This window comes from Lithobates pipiens, unplaced genomic scaffold (genome assembly GCF_037356315.1).
Source record: "Lithobates pipiens isolate NorthernLeopardFrog02 unplaced genomic scaffold, aLitPip1_a1.2 Scaffold_27, whole genome shotgun sequence".
NCBI lineage: Eukaryota > Metazoa > Chordata > Amphibia > Anura > Ranidae > Lithobates > Lithobates pipiens.
Genome location: NW_027507788.1, coordinates 136303675 through 136325083, shown reverse-complemented (window position 1 = coordinate 136325083; position 21409 = coordinate 136303675). Strand labels below are relative to the sequence as shown.

General features: G+C 44.4%; 1 protein-coding gene across 1 annotated transcript in view; it reads right to left on the bottom strand.

Annotated features, from left to right (window-relative positions):
• LOC143934159 (tubby protein homolog) overlaps nt 1–21409 on the bottom strand; it is a 151687-nt gene that overhangs the window by 11910 nt on the left and 118368 nt on the right. Inside the window, exons 10-12 of the mRNA XM_077457524.1 lie at nt 18584–18696; nt 12257–12371; nt 1386–1484 (exon numbers count right to left, since the gene is read on the bottom strand). Of these exons, the coding sequence (XP_077313650.1) occupies nt 1386–1484; nt 12257–12371; nt 18584–18696 (327 nt within the window). The remainder of the gene's footprint in view (nt 1–1385; nt 1485–12256; nt 12372–18583; nt 18697–21409) is intronic.

Sequence of the window (21409 nt, the reverse complement as noted above, 5' to 3'; positions counted from 1 at the left end):
CTTATCTGAGCACACAGCCCGGCAGTGCAGGAAAGGGGGTGGGGACGAGCAATGGTTGTTGGGAAGCGGCCTTTGTCCTCATCAACATGGGAACAAGGTGCTTTGGGGTGGGGGGCGCCATACCAGAAATCCATACCAGACCCTTATCCGAGCACACAGCCCGGCAGGTCAGGAAAGGGGGTGGGCTGAGTGAGCCCCCCTGCCTCAACGCACCCACCCACCTGGGGGGGCGGCTCGCTCAGCCCCACCCCCTTTCCTGGCCTGCCGGGCTGTGTGCTCAGATAAGGGTTTGGTATGGATTTTAGGGGGACCCCATGCAGTTTTTTTGGTGTGGGAGTTCCTCTTAAAATCCATACCAGACCGAAGGGCCTGGTATGCTCTTAGAGGGGGAACCCATGCCGTTTTTATTTTTTATTTTGGCATTCCCGTTCAAGATCATCAGAGTACAAGTCACATCACCGTATTAACTGATCGGACTTCAGTGATATCCAATGGGCTGAAGTAAGATCAAAGTTGGACCAAAGTTGTGCAGGGACTACTTTGAAGTCGGCACAACTTGAAGTTGTACTAAAATGAATGTTAGTCATTGGAAATCATGGGGAATGACTTGTCATGTGACTTTGCAGTCCCAAATCGTATGACAAGTTGTACAAGTGTGAAAGGGGCCTAAATAAAACCCACTGTGCCCAGACATGCCATATTATCTATTATAGTGGGTCTCACAGTGGCATCCTGTCCATTAAGGGCTCACGGGCGCCGCCCCCTATCCATGCATCCAGCCCCCTAATCTAAATACAGGGTGCTGAACTATGGATTCCAATGAGGGGGAGTGTGTTTTTTTGAAGCACGTGATTAGAGCCAGAGGCTCTAATAGGCTTCAAAAAAGGGTGCGCTTGGACTGCAGAGCACTGCACCCTGATATTCCCTGATATTTGCTATTTTCACACTAAATCTCCTCCCCGTCAATCAGAAAGTGGGTCCTGAGATCTGTTTCCCGATTGGCCAAAACATCAGGCATTCCTATTGGACACTTAGCACCTAGAAGAAGGGGAGAGGAGACGCACTGCGAAATTCGCCATTCTGGAAATGAGGACATCGGAGCCGCTGCCTGCCACCTAGATCGGGTCCCCTGTGCTGGAGCAGAGGACACTGGAGACGCTGTCCGCAGCCCGCCACCCATCACCTAGATGGCGTAAGTGCCAGACTGACCGGCAGACAGTGGGCGGGAGGGGCTGCCAGCGGCCTCTCGTGGGAGGGGCTGGTCGTTTGCTGCCCCACCCCAAAAAAAATCCACCAGCCGCCACTGGGGTCTCATAATACACAACTACATTAAACTTTGCCAACTCCAAAAACCAATGATTTTGATCATCTTACAGATAACTTACATTACGCGGCCGTATGCACACTCTCTCGCAGTTCTGGTTCATCCCAGGAATAATAACAGTCATTTTTCGGGGACCTCTGAACCCCAGAACATTGGTTTCCTGTTAGATGGTAAAAACAGTAAAAATACAACTGACTCAATTGGACTTGACAAACTGTATCTATTATTATATGATTAATGAAGTATAATGTTTTACCAGGCTGGTGTGGGATCAGCACTTTTCAGTATGTTCTGCCTTTTTCTAAATTCAACCTTGGATATTAAACTGCAATCTTTGTTAGGCACAGAGTAAAGGGCAATGTCCTGTAGGTTAGTTGAACAATGCTGACTGTTGTGTTAGGAATCTTTTCAGTTAAGAATTGATGATGCTAAACCTTTCATCCAAATTCTAAATTTTTGTATTTGTATTTCAATAGCTAATATAAATGAATATGTGTGGTAAAAAACAAAACAAAAAACAAGCACTTGTGTTTTTTTTTTTTTTAACATCAAGGTTGGTCTTTATTGAGAAGACATCACATAACAATTGGCATTCAAACAGTACAAAGTACACAGTACAGCCCAACAAAGACAGGAGTGGCTTACTAGACAGTGTCATAAATTTCAAACATCAGTTGAAGTAATAGTTACAGATAGGTATACAAATGGCTAAAGCAAGCAAATTGCATCACCAGAGGGGGGGGGGGGGGGAGGGAGAGGAGGAAAGGAGGGGGGGGAGAGGAGGAAAGGAGGGGGGGGAGGAGAGGAGGAAGGGGGGGGCGCCCGACACCAGCCTCTCTCCACCAGGAGATAGGGTCCCACTTCCCGTACATAGATTGATCAGAACTGCTCCAGCCATGGTAGTCAGATCCGGTCAAATTTTTGCGGACACCCTCTAGCCATGTAAGTCATTTTATATAAAGGGAGTGTTATATCACAATTTTTTGTCATTATATAGGGAGTGCAGTGTTTTCCCCCTCTTTTTGATTTATAAAAAGGGAGGACTGCGTTGACTGCGGCATCCCAAGACTCCACCGTGGGGTGAGCTGGTGATACCCACTTCCTAAGGATTTCCTTCCTGGCGTAGAATACCAGGAGTGAGATGAACAGCTTGGTGTACCTGGGTCGTTGGTCATCCCCATGGACACTGAGGAGGGCCAGCTTGGGTGACATAGGTAAGGTTAATTGAAGACAGACATTGATACACTCAAAGACAGCCACCCAATAACTCACAACGCGTGTCCAAGTTAAGAAAAAGTCTACGTATGTTGATGTCGGTGCCCTTCCCCGGCATGAACCCCGTCTGATCCCGATGTACCAGGTCTTCAATCACCGTAGTCAGTGTAAGTGCCAAGATCTTTGCTAGCAGTTTAGCATCCGCATTTAGCAGCGATATGGGCATGGTTCAGTGCAGGTAGAACACAAGTCAAGTACCAAAACAACCATACCCCCCCACTATGCAGTCTCAAACATAGCCGCAATCCTCACAGATCCACACTCAGACAAAAGCACTCCCAGAACCAAGGTAGCCGGGTCTCATCACTGGGGTAGAGTCTCCAACCATGCGCTGGCATCCTTAGGGTTAGTAAAGATCCTCACCGTCTCCCCGTCAACTACCCGCAGCTTGGCCGGGAACAGGATGCTGTACCGTATATTCTTGACTTGGAGAGCCGCCTTGACAGCGTTGAAGGACCGGCGCTGTCTCTTTGTCTCCAGTGTGTAGTCAGGGAACAACATGAGTCTGGCATTCCGATAGGGGATGTCCCCCGGCACCCTGGCCATTCTCAGAAGTTCATCTCTGTTGCAGAAATTCAGTAGCCGGAGAACCAGCGTGCGCGGGGGTGTTCCCTCCGGACCAGGCTTCGGTGGAACACGGTGGGCCCTCTCCACCGTAAAGTACGGCGACAGTTGCGCATCAGGGAGGACTGACCACAACAGGTCCTCCGTGAAGACAGTGGGATTACGGCCCTCCACCCCCTCCGGGAGCCCAATGATACGGATGTTGTTCCTTATACTCCGATTCTCTGCGTCCTCCACCCGATATTCCAGCGCTCTAACCTTCGTCTGGAGTGCTCTTATGGAGGCCTCGAGGCTGGTCACTGCATCCTCCACGTCGCCAACCCGCTGCTCCACCACCGATATCCTAGAGTGGATTTTGTCGAGGTCCTGCCTCAGCAGCCCGACATCAAGCTGCACGGCTTCAACTTTATTGGTAAGTGCCGCCTGGCATGCAGTAATTGTGGCCATCACCTCCGGTATCCCAGGCGGGGCAGCCTCCTCATGGTCAGTTTGTGACGCCATGCTGCTAAAGCACGCGGATAGGCAGCCTGTCTGGAGATGGAACCTCCGGGGCTTCTTTAGACAGCAGAAATTTCAGTTTCTTGCCCCGCTTCGGGCCCCCCAAGCTTCTAGAAGGCATGCACAGGCTTTTGAGCCACTAATGGGACAGTTATATCCAATTCCGGATAGCTAAACGGATTCTCCTCCAGCAGAGCTCAGGCAGCACATCTGCTCAGTCCACCATCCCGGCCACGCCCCCACTTTTGGATTTAAAGTGGTTGTAAACCTGAAAATAGTTTTTTTTTCTGTAATAATGTAGAGTATAAGATTTCCTATCATTTGAGCCCAGTCTTGCCACAAAGATTTAATCCAGCTCTGAGAAATCCTCTTTTATTGTTCAGTCAGATAAATCTTGACAAACAGAGAAAAACTTTGTCAAATCCTCCCCCTTGCTGTGAGTGACAGGTGATTTACATATCTCGTCACAAACCTAAGAGGCATGCATTATTTTTGAATTTCCTCCCACTCCTTTCTTCTGCTGCTCTGCAAGGATTGGCTGTTCCACACCTCAGCATGATTTGGTATGCTAAAGTCATGTGGGGACTTTGGTGGGTTTTGACTGGATGTTAGTGATCATAGCAGAAGTTTAGTGTAAGAAATACACAGGAGAAAATGCATGTTAATAAGGGGAGTGTAGAGGTGGGGGTGGAGTCTACTGACACCCACTGAGCCCTGAAAAACAGACCCACAGAGGGGAGACATTTGACAGATAAGTATACATGCAGGAGGCATGTATATCCTTCTAGATATCCAATATTGCAGTAGTTTAGAAAGGAGGAGAGTGGGTTTACTTTACTTTAAAGCGGTAGTAAACCCGCTATTTTTTTTATTTTATTTTTAACGCCTGCAAAGCAAAAGGCATAATGAGCTAGTATGCACCGCATACTAGCTCATTATGATATACTTACCTTAGAACGAGGCCCCGACATCTGCCACGATCCACGCCGAGGGAGCTGACATGCTCCCTCGGCGTTTCTTCCGGGTATCGCGGCTCCGGCGCTGTGAGTGGCCGGAGCCGCGATATCGTCACTCCCGCGCATGCGCGCGTGAGATTTCTTTCCGGCCGCCGGCCACTGCCGGATTTTCAGGCCGAGAATCCCCTCGTGCGCATGCGCCGCTGCAGTCAGCGGCGCATACCGAGGGGAATATCTCCTAAACCGTACAGGTTTAGGAGATATTTTTTTTACCTACAGGTAAGCCTTATTATAGGCTTTCCTGTAGGTAAAAGTTACAAAAAAGGGTATACAACCACTTTAACTAATATTTTTGTTATTGTTTAATTCTCTTTTAAGGGGGCATGGTGCTGGGGCTCCCGGGGGGTGTCCAATGCCTACATACTTTTACTAATAGGTGTCCCTCATCCCCATTTTAAAAAGTTGGGCGCTACGAGTAGTAATAGTAGAATGTGTATATTTTTGTCAGTTTATGTTAGAATTAGTTTACAAAAGACTTTAGAGTTTGCTAGATGCGGGTGGATTGATTTACCCACATGCCTACTGTGTGCTTCAATGAAAAAATATATATGCACCAGGATTTACAGGTTCACCTAAATGAGAGATTAAAAGAGGGTCCCATGCTTCCTTTTGGACGTTTTAATTTATATTACAATACGGAGAAGCGAGAGGAATTATTAGAGGAATAAATATTATTAAGAGGAAAACGTATGGTCATTACCTTATACATATGTATAGTATTCCAAAGTCTAACCATCCCTTCTTAAAGATAATAAAAGCATACTGTACATGTTTGTAGCTACAAAGCAGTGGTTGTCAACTTATGAGGTTTAGGGTGCCTCAGCTGCAGCCCCTGACATAAAAAAGGAAAGGGCCACACATAATGTTCAGTAGATGCAATGCTAGAGAGAATGTAGACATCCTAGAAGATGTGAAGGTCATAACAGAGACTGTGGATATGTTATACATTGGTGTGAAAAAGTGTTTGCCCCCTTCCTCATTTCCTGTTCCTTTGCATGTTTGTCACACTTAAGTGTTTCGGAACATCAAACCAATTTAAACAATAGTCAAGGACAACACAAGTAAACACAAAATGCAATTTGTAAATGAAGGTGTTTATTATTAAAGGTGAAAAAAAATCAAAACCCTCATGGCCCTGTGTGAAAAAGTGATTGCCCCCTAAACCTAATAACTGGTTGGGCCACCCTTAGCAGCAACAACTGCAACCAAGCATTTGCGATAACGTGCAATGAGGCTTTTACAGCGTCCTGGAGGAATTTTGGCCCACTCATCTTTGCAGAATTGTCCTAATTCAGTTACATAGTTACATAGTTACATAGTTAGTCAGGTTGAAAAAAGACACAAGTCCATCCAGTTCAACCAAAAAAAATAAAATAAAAATAAATAAAATAAAATATACTATACATATATATACACATATACCCAATTCTATACCCACAGTTGATCCAGAGGAAGGCAAAAAAAAACCCCAGCAGAGCATGATCCAATTTGCTAAAGCAGGGGAAAAAATTCCTTCCTGATCCCCCGAGAGGCAATCGGATTTTCCCCAGATCAACTTTACCTATAAATTTTAGTACCCAGTTATATTACGTACACTTAGGAAATAATCCAGGCCTTTCTTAAAGCAATCCACTGAGCTGGCCATAACCACCTCTGCAGGGAGTCTATTCCACATTTTCACAGCTCTTACTGTGAAGAAACCTTTCCGTATTTGGAGATGAAATCTCTTCTCCTCTAGACGTAAAGAGTGCCCCCTTGTCCTCTTTGTTGACTTTAAAGTGAATAACTCGACACCAAGTTCCCTATATGGACCCCTTATATATTTGTACATGTTGATCAAATCCCCCCTTAATCTCCTCTTATCAAGAGTGAATAAATTCAGTTCCTCTAATCTTTCCTCATAGCTGAGTTGCTCCATGCCTCTTATCAGTTTGGTTGCCCTTCTCTGCACTTTCTCCAGTTCCCCGATATCCTTTTTGAGAACTGGTGCCCAAAACTGAACGGCATATTCCAGATGAGGTCTTACTAATGATTTGAACAGGGGCAAAATGATATCTCTCTCTCTGGAGTACATACCTCTCTTAATACAAGAAAGGACTTTGCTCGCTTTGGAAACCGCAGCTTGGCATTGCATGCTATTATTGAGCTTATGATCTACCAAAACCCCCAGATCCTTCTCCACTATGGATTCCCCCAGTTGTACTCCCCCTAGCGTGTATGATGCATGCATATTCTTAGCCCCCAAGTGCATAACTTTACATTTATCAACATTAAACCTCATCTGCCACATAGTCGCCCAATTAGACAGAGCATTGAGGTCTGCTTGTAAATTGGTGACATCCTGTAAGGACGTTATTGCACCACATAGATTGGTGTCATCTGCAAAGACGGAAATGTTACTCTTGATCCCAGACCCAATATCATTTATAAAGATATTAAAAAGTAAGGGTCCCAGCACTGAACCTTGGGGTACACCACTCATAACCTTAGACCATTCAGAGTAAGAATCATTAACCACTACTCTCTGAATTCTGTCTTTTAGCCAGTTTTCTATCCATCTACAAACTGATGTTTCCAAACCTGTAGACTTTACCTTACACATGAGCCGTGTGTGGGGAACAGTATCGAAAGCTTTTGAAAAATCCAAATATATCACATCCACCGCCACCCCTCTGTCCAAGGTTTTACTTACCACCTCATAAAAAGAAATCAGGTTTGTCTGACAACTCCTGTCTTTCATGAATCCATGCTGTCTGTTGCTCAAAATATTTTTTTCCTGCAAGAACTCATCTATGTGGTCTTTTATTAATCCCTCCAGTATCTTCCCAACTATAGAAGTTAAACTAACGGGTCTATAATTACTTGGTAAGGACTTTGTTCCCTTTTTAAATATAGGCACCACATTGGCCCTGCGCCAATCCAGTGGTACTATTCCTGTCATTAATGAGTCCCTAAAAATTAGATACAATGGCTTTGAAATTACAGAGCTCAATTCTTTTAGGATCCGTGGGTGGATGCCATCAGGTCCAGGTGCTTTCTCCACCTTTATTCTGTCCAAATATTTCTGGACCATATCACTTATGAGCCATTGTGGATTAGGGGCTGCGTCAGTACCACCCCCATTGTGGACATGAGCTCCCCCATGCTCCTTTGTATACACAGAGCTGAAGAAAGTATTTAATAAGTTAGCCTTCTCTTTGTCCCCAGTCACCCACTCCAGATTATTTTGCAAAGGGCCTACATGCTCAGACTTAACCTTTTTACTATTAATATATTTGAAGAATTTTTTGGGGTTTGTCCTACTGTCTTTTGCAATTTGTCTTTCATTTTGAATTTTTGCATCCTTGATTTCCTTTTTACATATTCTATTAAATTCCTTGTAACATTTAAATGACACTAGTGTTCCTTCATTTTTATATTTTTTGAAAGCTCTTTTTTTATAGTTTATAGCTTTTTTAACTTTGGCCGTGAGCCACATCGGCTTTATTTTTAACCTTTTAAACTTATTGCCCATGGGAATATACTTTGCCGTGAGATCACAAACAAGCTTTTTGAAGAATTCCCATTTCTGTTCTGTGCCCATTGGTGCCAATATTCTCTCCCAGTCTAAGTCCTGGAGAGCAGCCCTCATCCTTGGAAAATTTGCTCTCTTGAAATTAAGTGTTTTTATCTTTCCCGTATGTGATTTTTGCTTACAGCTAACATCAAATGAAATCATGTTATGGTCACTGCTACCCAGATGTTCCTTTATCTGAACATTAGTAATACGTTCTCCATGGTTTGAGATTACCAGGTCCAACAGAGCATCATTCCTAGTTGGGGCCTCAATAAACTGTACCATAAAATTGTCCTGTAATAGGTTTACAAATTTTTGCCCTTTAACTGTCCCAGCAGTGCCATTACCCCAGTCAATTTCTGGGTAGTTAAAATCCCCCATTATTATCACTGTCCCAGCCCTTGCAGCCCTTTCTATCTGTGCAAGGAGCTGAGTCTCCACCTCCTCATTAACATTGGGTGGTCTATAACAAACTCCAATGATTAACTTTGAACTACACGCATCTGTATGCAGTTCTACCCATAATGCCTCAGACTCATCACACTCTCCGCCCACCAGGTCCTCTTTCTCACTTGCTTTGAGATTATTTCTCACATACAGACAGACCCCTCCACCTTTCCTTTTTACTCTGTCTTTCCGAAAGAGTGCATAGCCAGGAATATTAATAGCCCAGTCATGTGAGGAATTAAGCCAAGTTTCAGCACATTACACAGTTACATTAGAGGGTTTTCGAGCATGAACGGCCTTTTTAAGGTCATACCACAACATCTCAATAGGATTCAGGTCAGGACTTTGGCTAGGCCACTCCAAAGTCTTTATTTTGTTTTTCTTCAGCCATTCGGTGGTGGACTTGCTGGTGTGTTTAGGATGATTGTCCTGCTGCAGAACCCAAGTTCGTTTCAGCTTGAGTACACGAACAGATGGTCGGACATTCTCCTTCAGGATCTCTTGGTAGACAGCAGAATTCATAGTTCCTTTTATCACGGCAAGTCTTCCAGGTCCTGAAGCAGCAAAACAGCCCCAGACCATCACACTACCACCACCATATTTTACTGTTGGTATAATGTTCTTTTTATGAAATGCAGTGTTCCTTCTACGCCAGATATACTTGGACACACACATTCCAAAGAGTTCCACTTTTGTCTCATCGGTCCACAGAATGTTGTCCCAAAAGTCTTGGGAATCATCAAGATGTGTTGTGGAGAAATTGAGACGAGCTTTGATGTTCTTTTTGCTCAGCAGTGGTTTTCTCCTTGGAACTCTGCCATGCAGGCCATTTTTGCCCAGTCTTTTCCTGATGGTGGAGGCATGAACGCTGACCTTAACTGAGGCAAGTGAGGCCGGCAGTTCCTTGGACATTGTTGTGGGGTCTTTTGTGACCTCTTGGATGAGTCGTCGCTGCGCTCTTGGGGTAATTTTGGGCGGCCGGCCACTCCTGGGAAGGTTCACCACTGTTCCATGTCTTCGTCATTTGTGGATAATGGCTCTCACTGTGGTTCGCTGGATTCCCAAAGCTTTGGAAATGGCTTTATAACCCTTTCCAGACTGATAGATCTCAATTACTTTCTTTCTCAATTGTTCCTGAATTTCTTTGGGTCTCGGCATGATGTGTAGCTTTTAAGGATCTTCTGGTGGACCTTACTGTGTCAAGCAGCTCCCATTTAAGTGATGCCTTGATTGTGAACAGGTGTGGCAATAATCAGGCCTGGGTGTGGCTAGAGAAATTGAACTCAGGTGTGGACAACCACAGTTATAGTATGTTTTAACAAGGGGGGCAATCACTTTTTCACACAGGGCCATGATGGTTTGGATTTTTTTTCACCTTTAATAATAAACACCTTCATTTACAAATTGCATTTTGTGTTTACTTGTGTTGTCCTTGACTATTGTTTAAATTGGTTTGATGTTCCGAAACACTTAAGTGTGACAAACATGCAAAGGAACAGGAAATGAGGAAGGGGGCAAACACTTTTTCACACCACTGTAGGTTTGGAGGTATACTGGGGACATACTGCAGAAGATGGTGAGAGATTGAGGATATACTATACAGTATGTAGCTAGTAGAGATCATTGCTGTTGCCCCCTGACATGTACATGCTCCCACACCAAGTACAGGCTGCTGATGTCCAAGTGCTGCTTCACAAGTATCAAAGGGCCACATGTGGTCCCTGGGCCCCAGGTTTGGCACCAGGGATATAAAGACAAGAGGGGGTGGGAGGGCCATTATCACAAGCACCAGTCTTATCTGGGCAGAAACAAGGGCAGAAAGGTCCAACATTACGGATTACTTAGTTTCCCAAAAATGGACAAGTAGGGGTGCCATCTGCAGACTTGCCAGGAATAGTTATCCTGGTTGATTGATGGAGATCTATTGATTTCTCCCTAAGTTTGGCCCTTGTTGCACTTTTCTCTTCTACCACTAGGTAGCCGGGTACTTGGTGGTACTATATATGAGAAGGGCAATGCAGATTATGGGTCAGATTGTTGGTATATAGGGTATCTCAGCCAATGGGCAGGGGTTTTCTTAAATCCCTTGGCCTGCTGGGAGAACCTATATATTTGGATGGAATCAGGTGATCAAAGTTCTGTGCCACCTGGACGGCTATCTAGGTGGACGTGTGTTATACTGCCCGGGCTGCTAGGCCGGAGACATCTGGTTTCTAGCTGTCTTAGGACCTATCCAGAAGCAAGAGAGCAGCGCAGGGTTGGGACTGTGGCTTGCAGTCCAACCAGAAGTACGGTTCTGCCATGGTCATAGGTAGAGGGGAAGCTGTCGCCAGTAAGGGACTATCCCCCTAATTACCAGGGACCACAGTGAGTAACTGAAGCCAGTACCGGAGCAGCATTCTCACCGGTACGGTGAAGAATTGGGAAACTTCAGTGGGTATCAAGCCAGGGACCCAGCCAGCAGAGGTGACGCTTGCAGAGCAGCCTTGTGTGTCAAGCCAGGAACTGAGCAGGCCAGTGGGGTGAAGCTTAAGAGGTATCTTGAGCTAGGGACCCAGCAGAGAGGTGGGGGTGATGCTTGAGGAAGTTGCCACATTGAAGATTGGAGGAACTCAAGGGATTCAGTGGCAGTGAATCAGTGGGTCTAGTGAGAGACCGAGAACTGTCACGCTTTGTGTTAGGAACTGTTAAAGACTGTTGCCATAGGAGACAGTATTCCTGCATGTGCAGATGTGGTGTCTTGATGGATGACTTTCCCTGCATGACTGTCCTCCTGTTGAAGTCTCGGAGTCTGCCAATTGAACTTGCAACTACTTAAGGGTGTCCTGGCCATAACCCTCTCTCCCCCAAAAAAGTTTCTTTTGCATTCATAAGTGTCTGGCGCCCAATCATTTTAATTACTCTGCACCCACCATATACAGAAGGATGTCAAATATCTCTGGCATTGGAGGTTCTCATTAGACTGAAGAAGGCCTGGGACCTTGCTACATTAACATTCCTTGTCTAGGGCAACCTTTGATGGGTGTCCCCTTGGCACTATCTCTAGGGGCAACAGATCAATGCACTGTAAATGGTCTATTTGCTTAACTAATAAAGCTGCCCATATTTAAACACCCCAGCCTGTCTACACCCTTCTTGTAGATAAGGACACAATAATGTATTAAGCCTTCTAGATGTCGCCTTGCTGGGAAATTAATGGTAAGACACTAAAACCTGGGTTGGCTTTATACACACCCAACAGCAGCATGGACAGTTGCAACAAGGGGTGACACAACCATTCACACATCATGTTGCTGACTGTGAGTTACACACTCCCATGGTCACAGACAGCTTGTTAGTTGGATACTAAAGTTACTGCCTACTAAGGCAGTTTACTTTAGCAGGAACCGGAAATACAAGAAAGTTGGAGTAAGCTATCAGAAAGTATAAATTCAGTTCTTGGTAAACCTATAGTCATCGTTAATCCTATAATCGGACATTTCATTTCGACAGAATATAAAGGGATATTCGTTTAGCGCATTAATCTCCATTGACTTTATACTTATAACTAAATAATTCACCAGGTTTATAACTCACATAACATACTGATGCCAGTTCTTGTCTGAGCGATTCCCTTTCTTGCACAAACGGCTTTGTCTCAGGGTTCACTCCATTGTCAAAAACTGTGAATCTGGTTCCCAGCATGTTTGATCTGGAATGACATTGATTTATAAGTTTTCATTGATTCTATATTCTGGAATCTATTTTCAATCTTCTAATGAGACTGTTAGGTACTGTAGTATTTCACATTATTCAAACATTGTACCTTACACCAGTGTTTCTCAACTCCAGTCCTCAAGGCGCCCCAACAGGTCATGTTTTCAGGCCCTCCATTATTTTGCACAGGTGATTTGATCAGTTTTGCTGCCTTAGTAATTATCACGGCTGTTTCATCTGATGGAAATCCTAAAAACATGACCTGTTGGGGCGCCTTGAGGACTGGAGTTGAGAAACACTGGTGTAAATGAATGGTCACTGCTCTCATAAGGTTTTTTATACTCTCAAACATCAGAAGATGAATATTAAAGTAGTTGTGAACATACAATGTTATAGACACTTTCTAATACAGTTATAACTATGCAGGTACCATACCTGTTTTTGAGTAGTTTCAGAAATGATCCTTCTTACCTTTTCCACAAGGTTAAAAAGTTCTATCAAGTGACCATGTATCTCTTTATCCCAGTAGTGGGGACAGGGTTACAGGACACTATGCAGACACACAATGTGCCTATATTGCATAGTCTCTTCAGATTGAGGAAAGAAGCTGGAAGGATTGGGAGCCGCCATTGTGGAGGCTGAACAAACCACCTAATACAGGTGAAGAGCTATCCCCTAAAGAGCTGATGGGTTTTGGGTTACCATATAGCAGTGATAGAGAACCTTGGCACACCAGATGTTTTGGAACTACATTTCCCATGATGCTCAAACACACTGCAGAATGCATGAGCATCATGGGAAATGTAGTTCCAAAACATCTGGGGTGCCAAGATTTGCCATCACTGCCCTATAGTCTGCACAGCCAGACAACACGCATTTTCCAACTTGCCTCTAAACACAATAATCAGTCCATGGGCTTGGTTTTTGGAATTTATTAGGGATTTCAACTTGGATAAGGTAAAAAGGTGTTATGTGTTGCCCAACTTGACTTGAAGAACAACAAAATGAGGACAACTTCCTTCTCTGGCACACTGCAACAACAGATACTTGACTGTTTCTGGAACAGCAACAGTCTTTAGCAAAGCAATCCCCTCCTAGGAGTTTGGTTTCCCCCTGAGTGGATTTTCAGCAAAGTCCCAACTGGACTGGCTACGGTATCTGAACCCAAGGCAAGGGATTGAGTAAGCAATAAACTGTCCCCTGAAGACTTGCCAAGAACTTGCAGCTAGAAGACTTCTCCCCTATATTCCCTGGAGGTATGGAGGTACTCACACTGTCCTTGCCCTGCAGCTATGAATAAAACTGCTTTTAGGCCTTCCTCTGGACTGGTTCCTTTGCAGGCTATCCTTCCCCAGTTGACTGCAGGGCAATGGAGCTCCCTCCTTTAACTTTTCTCCTTCCTCCAACCTGGAGGCAGAACCCCCCTTCTCCGGGGCCCTCCCAGGTTACACTGCAGCACTTCAACAATCCATCTTCCACCCTTTCCCCTGCTGACCAGGCTCCTCAATATTTATGGGCTGGTTCAGCCACCCTGCCAGGCCTCCTACCTTGGGATTAACCAGATTCCCATAAATATTCAGATCCTTGCTCCTGTACACTCGACCACTAACTTCTAGAAGTTTCTATGAAGCCTCCAGAACCAAGGGGAAACGATAGAGGTCTGGTGTGCAGAGCTTTCCGGCCTGACCTGAATCTGAACCATAACCCAATTAACAGACTCACGCAACTACCATTAGTCAAGTACATTTTCTTACACCTATTCTAGCACTAGAGGGTGCTACACAGGAATGCTGTGTGTCTGTACAGTGTCCTGTACCTCTGAAAGACCAGTCAAAGGATGAAAAGTGACTACACAAGAACAAATAAGCTTCTGTGCTTTGTGTGGTCAGTTTAGAACAAGGAAGGAAGGTGAGTGGCAGGATCAACCAGGTACTTCAGATTGAAGACATATACGTGAAAATGATAGAGACTTTGGGGTTATTTTACTAAAACTGGAGATTGCCTATCTGTTGCCTCCTCTATTTTCAGGCCATTCTGGTCACATGATCAAGCTACCCTGTGTCAGCCAGTAGCAACTTCACTCCCTCCTCTCCCATGCAGCTACTACTGGCTGACACAGGGTAGCTGGATCACGTGACCAGAACGGCCTTAAAATAGGTAAGTGTATACTGTTCATCTGTCTTAGGTAGGTTAATCAGCATAAGTATTAGGAGGGGGTTGGGGACATTTTGTAAGATTAGTTAGACCCCTTTCACACTGGGGCTGTGGCTGCATTAGAGCTAAAGCCCTGCTTGTTTTAGCGATTCTTTATCGCTGTTCACTTTTTGCGATTCGGCACTGCGTCGCTTTAACTGACAATTGCGTGGCCGTGCGACGTGGCTCCCAAACAAAATTGACGTCCGTTTTTTCCCCACAAATAGAGCTTTCTTTTGGCAGTATTTTATCACCCCTGCGGTTTTTATTTTTTGCACTATAAACAAAAAAAATAGAGCAACAATTTTGAAAAAAAAAACATTATTTTTAACTTTTTGTTATAATAAATATCACCCAAAAATATATATAAAAAACATTTTTCCCTCAGTTTAGGCCGATACGTATTCTTCTACATATTTTTGGTAAAAAAAATCGCAATAATCGATTATTGATTGGTTTGCGCAAAAGTTATAGTGTTTACAAAATAGGGATAGTTTTATAGCATTTTTATTAATATTTTTTTATTATTATTTTTTTTACTAGTAATGGCGGCGAACAGCGATTTTTATTGTACTGCGACATTATGGCGGACACATCAGAGATTTTTGACACATTTTTGGGACCATTGTCAGTTATACAGCAATCACTGCTATATAAATGCAGTGATTCCTGTGTAAATGGCACTGGCAGTGAAGGGGTTAACCAGTGGGTGGCAGTGTAGGAGTTAAGTGTTCCTAGGGGTGTGTTACTAACTGTGGGGGGTTAGGCTTTCATTTAGTGAACACTGATCTCTGCTCCAATCACATGGAGCAGAGATCAGCATCACTAGTCGCTAGGCAAAATGGAGAAATGCTGTTTACAATGGCATTTCTCCATTCAGCCGTCCCGTGAGACGTTCGCGGGTATGCCCGCGGCGATCGAGTCCGTGGGACCCGCGACCGGACTCACGGGGGTCCCGACTGGCACGCGAGCGCGCCACCGGTAGCGCGCTCGCAATGGCAGGGCGCCATTGAAGATTGGACGTACCTGCATGCCAATATGCCTGCCCGTGCCATTCTGCCGACATACATCGGCGTGCGCTGGTCGGGAACCGGTTAAGTGGAGCTTATCGTCTGCTAGCAGGGCGCTTCTAATCCCAAAGAAGGAGTTAAAAACCTGTGTTTCTGAAACGCTTTTCAGGTGCTTCAGAAGCACCTGAAAAGCACCTTTTTTTGCCTCAGCTGCTTCCTAATATGTAATCTTTTTATAATCGAATCCAATTAATTTAGGAGCGGGCTGATCTTATTTCTATATGTAGCACTAACCCCCGAAGGAGCTGCTGATTATTTTATTATTTTTTATTATTATTCGTTCTCCTTGTTGCACGTCTAGGGGATGTCCCGTGGTAGATGACCCAGTAACTTGAGACTGACAATAGATCCACTTGAATGGATTTTGTTTGCAAAACTCAGACAATTGAACAGTCTTTTAACTTGGCATCAGAGGGTTGGAAAGGAAAGTTCAGGTGCTCTTAGTGTCAAAGTCAAATAAAACGTTAAAGAATTTGCTTACTTTGATTGCATCCAGAGAATAGCCATTCACAGCTGGATGATCACTCAGGTTGGACAGTCCCGCCAACATGGTGCTTACTCAAGAACAAGTCTCTGCCACAGACGTTGTTGTAGAAACGTACAAGATAATGTTTCTGCCACAGACGTTGTTGTAGAACCCGTAGGAAAACTATGCTTTAGAACACTTGTGGGATACCTGGATCTCTCAGCCTGCTTGGCGATATCCACAAGACCGGATTCTCTCGGTTACTTCAGCCCTTCCAGGCTTTTGCTAAGAAAACCAACCCATACGTGGTGTTCTTCTGAAGAGTCCTCCCCTGGAATGCTTGAAGTACTCTGGGTCTCTCCCGAAGCGGGGACAGCACCCAACTACCTCAGAATCCTTCCTTTAGTTTCCTTGTCTCGGGCTAGCCAGCCCCGAGACATTAAAGTCGGGTGGATCCGCACCCCAGGCCATAGCCTTCCTGGGGGCTGGTCAGGAGGACCAGGACCATGAAGTCAGCACATCATTCTGGACCGGAACCCCGAACCACGTGACGTCCGCATCTTAAATACCCTCTCCCAGAAAGCACAGCGAGAGCGCCATTCCCACTGGGCGGGCTCCGAGAGAGAGTAACTTAAGCACCTGACCAGACCATAATTCCATGCCTGTCAGAGGAGACAGTGCCCCCTGTGGCCAGGCTGAACATCTCACAGTCCAGTCAGACTGATGCCGAGGCCCACTTTAGATAATTGTACCCAAACCAAACTGTAGCTTAGGAGCTGCCGCTACATATAGTTTTATGGCACCATAGTTGTGAAAATGTGAGACTCAAAAAGCTAAAACTTGGGTTTGGGACAGGTTTAGGTTGTATATCCAGTCTGCAACCGGTCTACCTTTATATGCACAGAGTGTCCACAAACCTCCTTTTCTGCAGTTCCCTGCCAGCGCTCTCAGCTCCTCCTTTTCTGTGTGTGCCCCCTAGCAATCTGCTTGCTATGGGGGCACACTTGTGGGCTCACTCCCACGCTGTGCTGCGTCTGTCCATAGACACACACAGCGTAGCTCAGCCCTGCCCCTACTCCCTCCTTGAAGGATTTGATTGACGCTGCTTGTGTGTCCTGTAAAGAGAGGAACAGAGACCACTGCGGAGGGGCACAGCAGTGGATCAAGATAGGACCCAGGTAAGTATATAGGGTGGTGAGGGGGCAATGCAAGTACTGGGAAATGTTTTACTTTAACAACTTGCCGAGAAGCCACAGTACATATACTACTCTATTGTACCTGTGCATTGTTTCATGCAATAGTTACAGGAGGCGCCAGATGCATTCCTCAGGAGCGCACGCACCGGTCTGGCGAACTCGATGTCCGCCGGCCAGCTGCGTTCGTTCCACAGAGAAGCAGAATGTGGATATGCTTATGTCGGATCCCCATTCTGATAGGGGACAACATGGAGATCTGATGTTCCAAGTGATCAGGTACAGCGATCTCTGTGTTGACCCAGTGAGCCCATCCCCCACACAGTTAGAACACACCCAGGGAACACAGTTAACACCTTGATCATCCCCTAATGTTAATTCCTTCCCTGCCAGTGTCATTTATACATTGATCAGTGCATCTTTTTAGCACTGATCACTGTAATAATGTCACTGATCCCCAAAAAGTGTCACTTGGGGTCAGAGTTATGTCGCAGTCCCACTAAAAAGACTGCCGTTCTGTCTTTCCCACAAATGATCGACGGATCACGGCAGACATTACGTCCGCCGGACCCGCTGATTGGCTCCCGCTGTGTCCAGTCACAGTGGGAGTGGATTGCTGGCAGAGTGCACGAGTGCCCCAGACCCGGAGGTGTCAGATCATGTACTAGGTACGTGATCTGGCACAGAGCGACCATCCTGCCACAGTATATCTACGGTGGGCGGTCGCTAACCGTTAATGCAGGGAATGTATTAACATATGACTAAATGCAAAACTTTTTTGTTTTGGACAGAGTGGAGCGAGATTAGATAATCTATTTTTATTGAAGTCTGTGCCTCCGTCAGGGAGATTCACCCTATTTGTCCTGTATACCATTTTCACTGAGATGCAGGGAGATTCACCCTATCTGTCCTGTGTACCATTTTTACTGAGATGCAGGGAGATTCACCCTATTTGTCCTGTGTACCATTTTCACTGACACTTGAAAGTAAAAGTAGATCCCAAATTTTAGGTTTTCCCCAGAGGAATAGAGGGGAAATCACCCAATATGAACACTAGTCCCCTATTTGCAGGGACTTCCTCTCACTTCCTGTTTAGCAATGGGACAGGAAGTGAAGGTAATTTTCCCCAATGGGACACAGATGGCAAAAAAAAAAACTGAAAAGGGTTTATAAGTAACCCACCCTTACTTTATCCAAAATAAAAAAATAAAAATAAAAAAAAGGTTTTACCTATAGTTCTACTTTAGGGTAAAAATGTCTAGCCTTTAGAACCACTTTCACTTACCTGACTTTACCAATAAAACTTTCTCCACCACGTGACAGGTCTGTAGGATCCACTGAAATCAGGTAATTAGAAGTCTTACTTTTCTTTCTCTTTCTTCCAGCCATAAGGAAAAGCTGTTAAAAATAAAATGAAGATTTTCCTGTCAGATAATAACGATGAGGAGTAAGTAGGGGTGACCTGTGTAACATACATGTAGCACTGCCCCCTTGGGGGTTGCTTAGGATTGCATGTTCATCTGCACCACTTTGACCCTGTAAACTTTCCAGCCCTTCTGACACTCTATGTTCAGACATGTTGTATGTAACTTCAAAATAACACACCAACACAATGCAGATTGATCAGCTCTCTCTGATTTTACTTGTTCAGCTAAGTCATGGCCAAAACTCAGTTAAAAAGGTCCCCTGAGGCAATTGAATAACAACTTGGAATCACAGATGTAAAATAGCATTACACATAGGAAACAGGCAATAAATGAATGCATATCTAAGGAAAGTTACTAACTGCTGTATATACTATCATTGCTGAAAGGGGACCCCAGGGTGGCCTATTATACCTTTAATCCTAATGAGAGACTGGGTATTCTAGATCTTAGGGGTATGTCCCTTTAAACAGCAATAGGATAACAGTGTCCATGATACAAGGCCTCTCAATGATCTTCAGCGGCAAGTTGAAGCTCACAGAGCAAGAATCCTTAGTGTAGCACAGTGATGTGTAATCAAAGCAAACAGTTGTCTGGCTAGTTGTAATCCTTAGAGTAATTCTAGGTGTAAAGTGTCTATTCAGTGTTCTGTGAGATAAGTTAAGGCAAGTCAAGTTGTGAGATGTCTATACACAGTGTTCTATGAACTAGGATAAAGCAGAGATGGTATTAGCGGGCAGGCGCCCTCTCACCAAACTGAAGAACAGCATAGGAACTTCCTAAAGAGGAATACCAGGAGTATACCCAGTGGTCACAGATATTCCCGGGTGCACGCCCCAGGGGGCAGGCGAGAGCGTGATTCTGGGAGGGTGTCATAGTACGCCCTCCCAGAGTTATCGAACTGCGCTGAAGCCGTCATTCGGCTATGCTGCGGTTGTCAACTGGTTAAACAAGCTTATGAGTATGGAAGAGTTGTCGGTGCAGCTGCGCTACCAATACTCCCATTTTCAAGATGTATGGCTCCCCTGGATACCTTTTATGGAAAAACATGATTTTGCAATCCTATTAACTTAAAACTCTCTCATGTTATCATAAAACCCATTTTTCCTAATATATTATAGAATGCTTTGTCGACAGGCCCAAGTCACCCATTTTTTCCTTCTCTTTTTATACTTGACTACTGTCACTATTGTTCAATCACTAATGTACACCTGTGAATTATTCCTAATATTTTTCACATTTACTTACATCAATTTACAAGGGATTTTTTTTTAAATATGTTTAGTGTATTAACCACTTCAGCCCCGGACCAATTAACAGCCTAAGGACCAGAGGTCTTTTTACAATTTCGCACTGCACTGTTTTAACTGGTAATTGCGCGGTCATGCAATGTTGTACCCAAACTAAATTTGCGTCCTTTTTTTCCCACAAATAGAGCTTTCTTTTGATGGTATTTGATTGCCTCTGCGATTTTTATTTTTTGCGATATAAATGGAAAAAGACCGAAAATTTTGAGAAAAAATGATATTTTCTACTTTTTGTTATAAGAAAAATCGAATAAACTAAATTTTAGTCATACATTTAGGGCAAAATTTATTCAGCCACATGTCTTTAGTAAAAAAAATGTCAATAAGCGTATATTTATTGGTTTGCGCAAAAGTTATAGCGTCTACAAACTAGAGTACATTTTCTGGAATTTACACAGCTTTTAATTTACGACTGCCTATCTCATTTCTTGAGGTGCTAAAGTGGCAGGGCAGTACAAACCCCCCCCAAATGACCCCATTTTGGAAAGTAGACACCCCAAGGAAGTTGTGGAGAGGCATGTTGAGCCCATTGAATATTTTTTTTTTGTCCCAAGTGATTGAATAATGACAAGAAAAAAAAAAAAGTTTACAAAAAGTTGTCACTAAATGATATATTGCTCACACATGCCATAGTTATATGTGGAATTGCACCCCAAAATATATTCAGCTGCTTCTCCTGAGTACGGGGATACCACATATGTGGGACTTTTTGGGAGTCTAGCCGCGTACGGCACCCCGAAATGCAATCACTGCCTTCAGCGCCTAGAGGCGATTCAGTTCGCATTGCGCGCTATATAAGTATTTCATTCATTCATTCATTCATTCATTCAGGATTTCTAAGGGTGCAAATTTTTGATTTCACTCCTCACTACCTATCACAGTTTCGAAGGACATAAAATGCCAAAATAACACAAAACCCCCCCCAAATGACCCCATTTTGGAAAGTAGACACCCCAAGCTATTTACTGAGAGGCATGTTGAGTCCATGAAATATTTTATATTTTGCCCCAAGTTGCAGGAATTTTACAATTTTTTTTTTTTTGCACAAAGTTGTCACTAAATGATATATTGCTCACACATGCTATGGGCATAAGTCAAATTACACCCCAAAATAAATTCTGCTGCTTCTCCCGAGTACGGGGATGCCACATGTGGGGGACTTTTTGGGAGCCTAGCCACGTACGGGACCCCGAAAACCAAGCACTGCCTTCCGGATTTAAATATAAAATGCTACCAAAAAAAACTGTTAGGCCGCGTACACACGCGGGGACTGTTCGCTCAACTTTGTCCGTCAAACAGTTTCAGCGGACAGTCCGCTCAAAATTAGCATGGACGGACTTGCCCACACACGACGAACGAACAGTCCGCTGAAACCGTGCG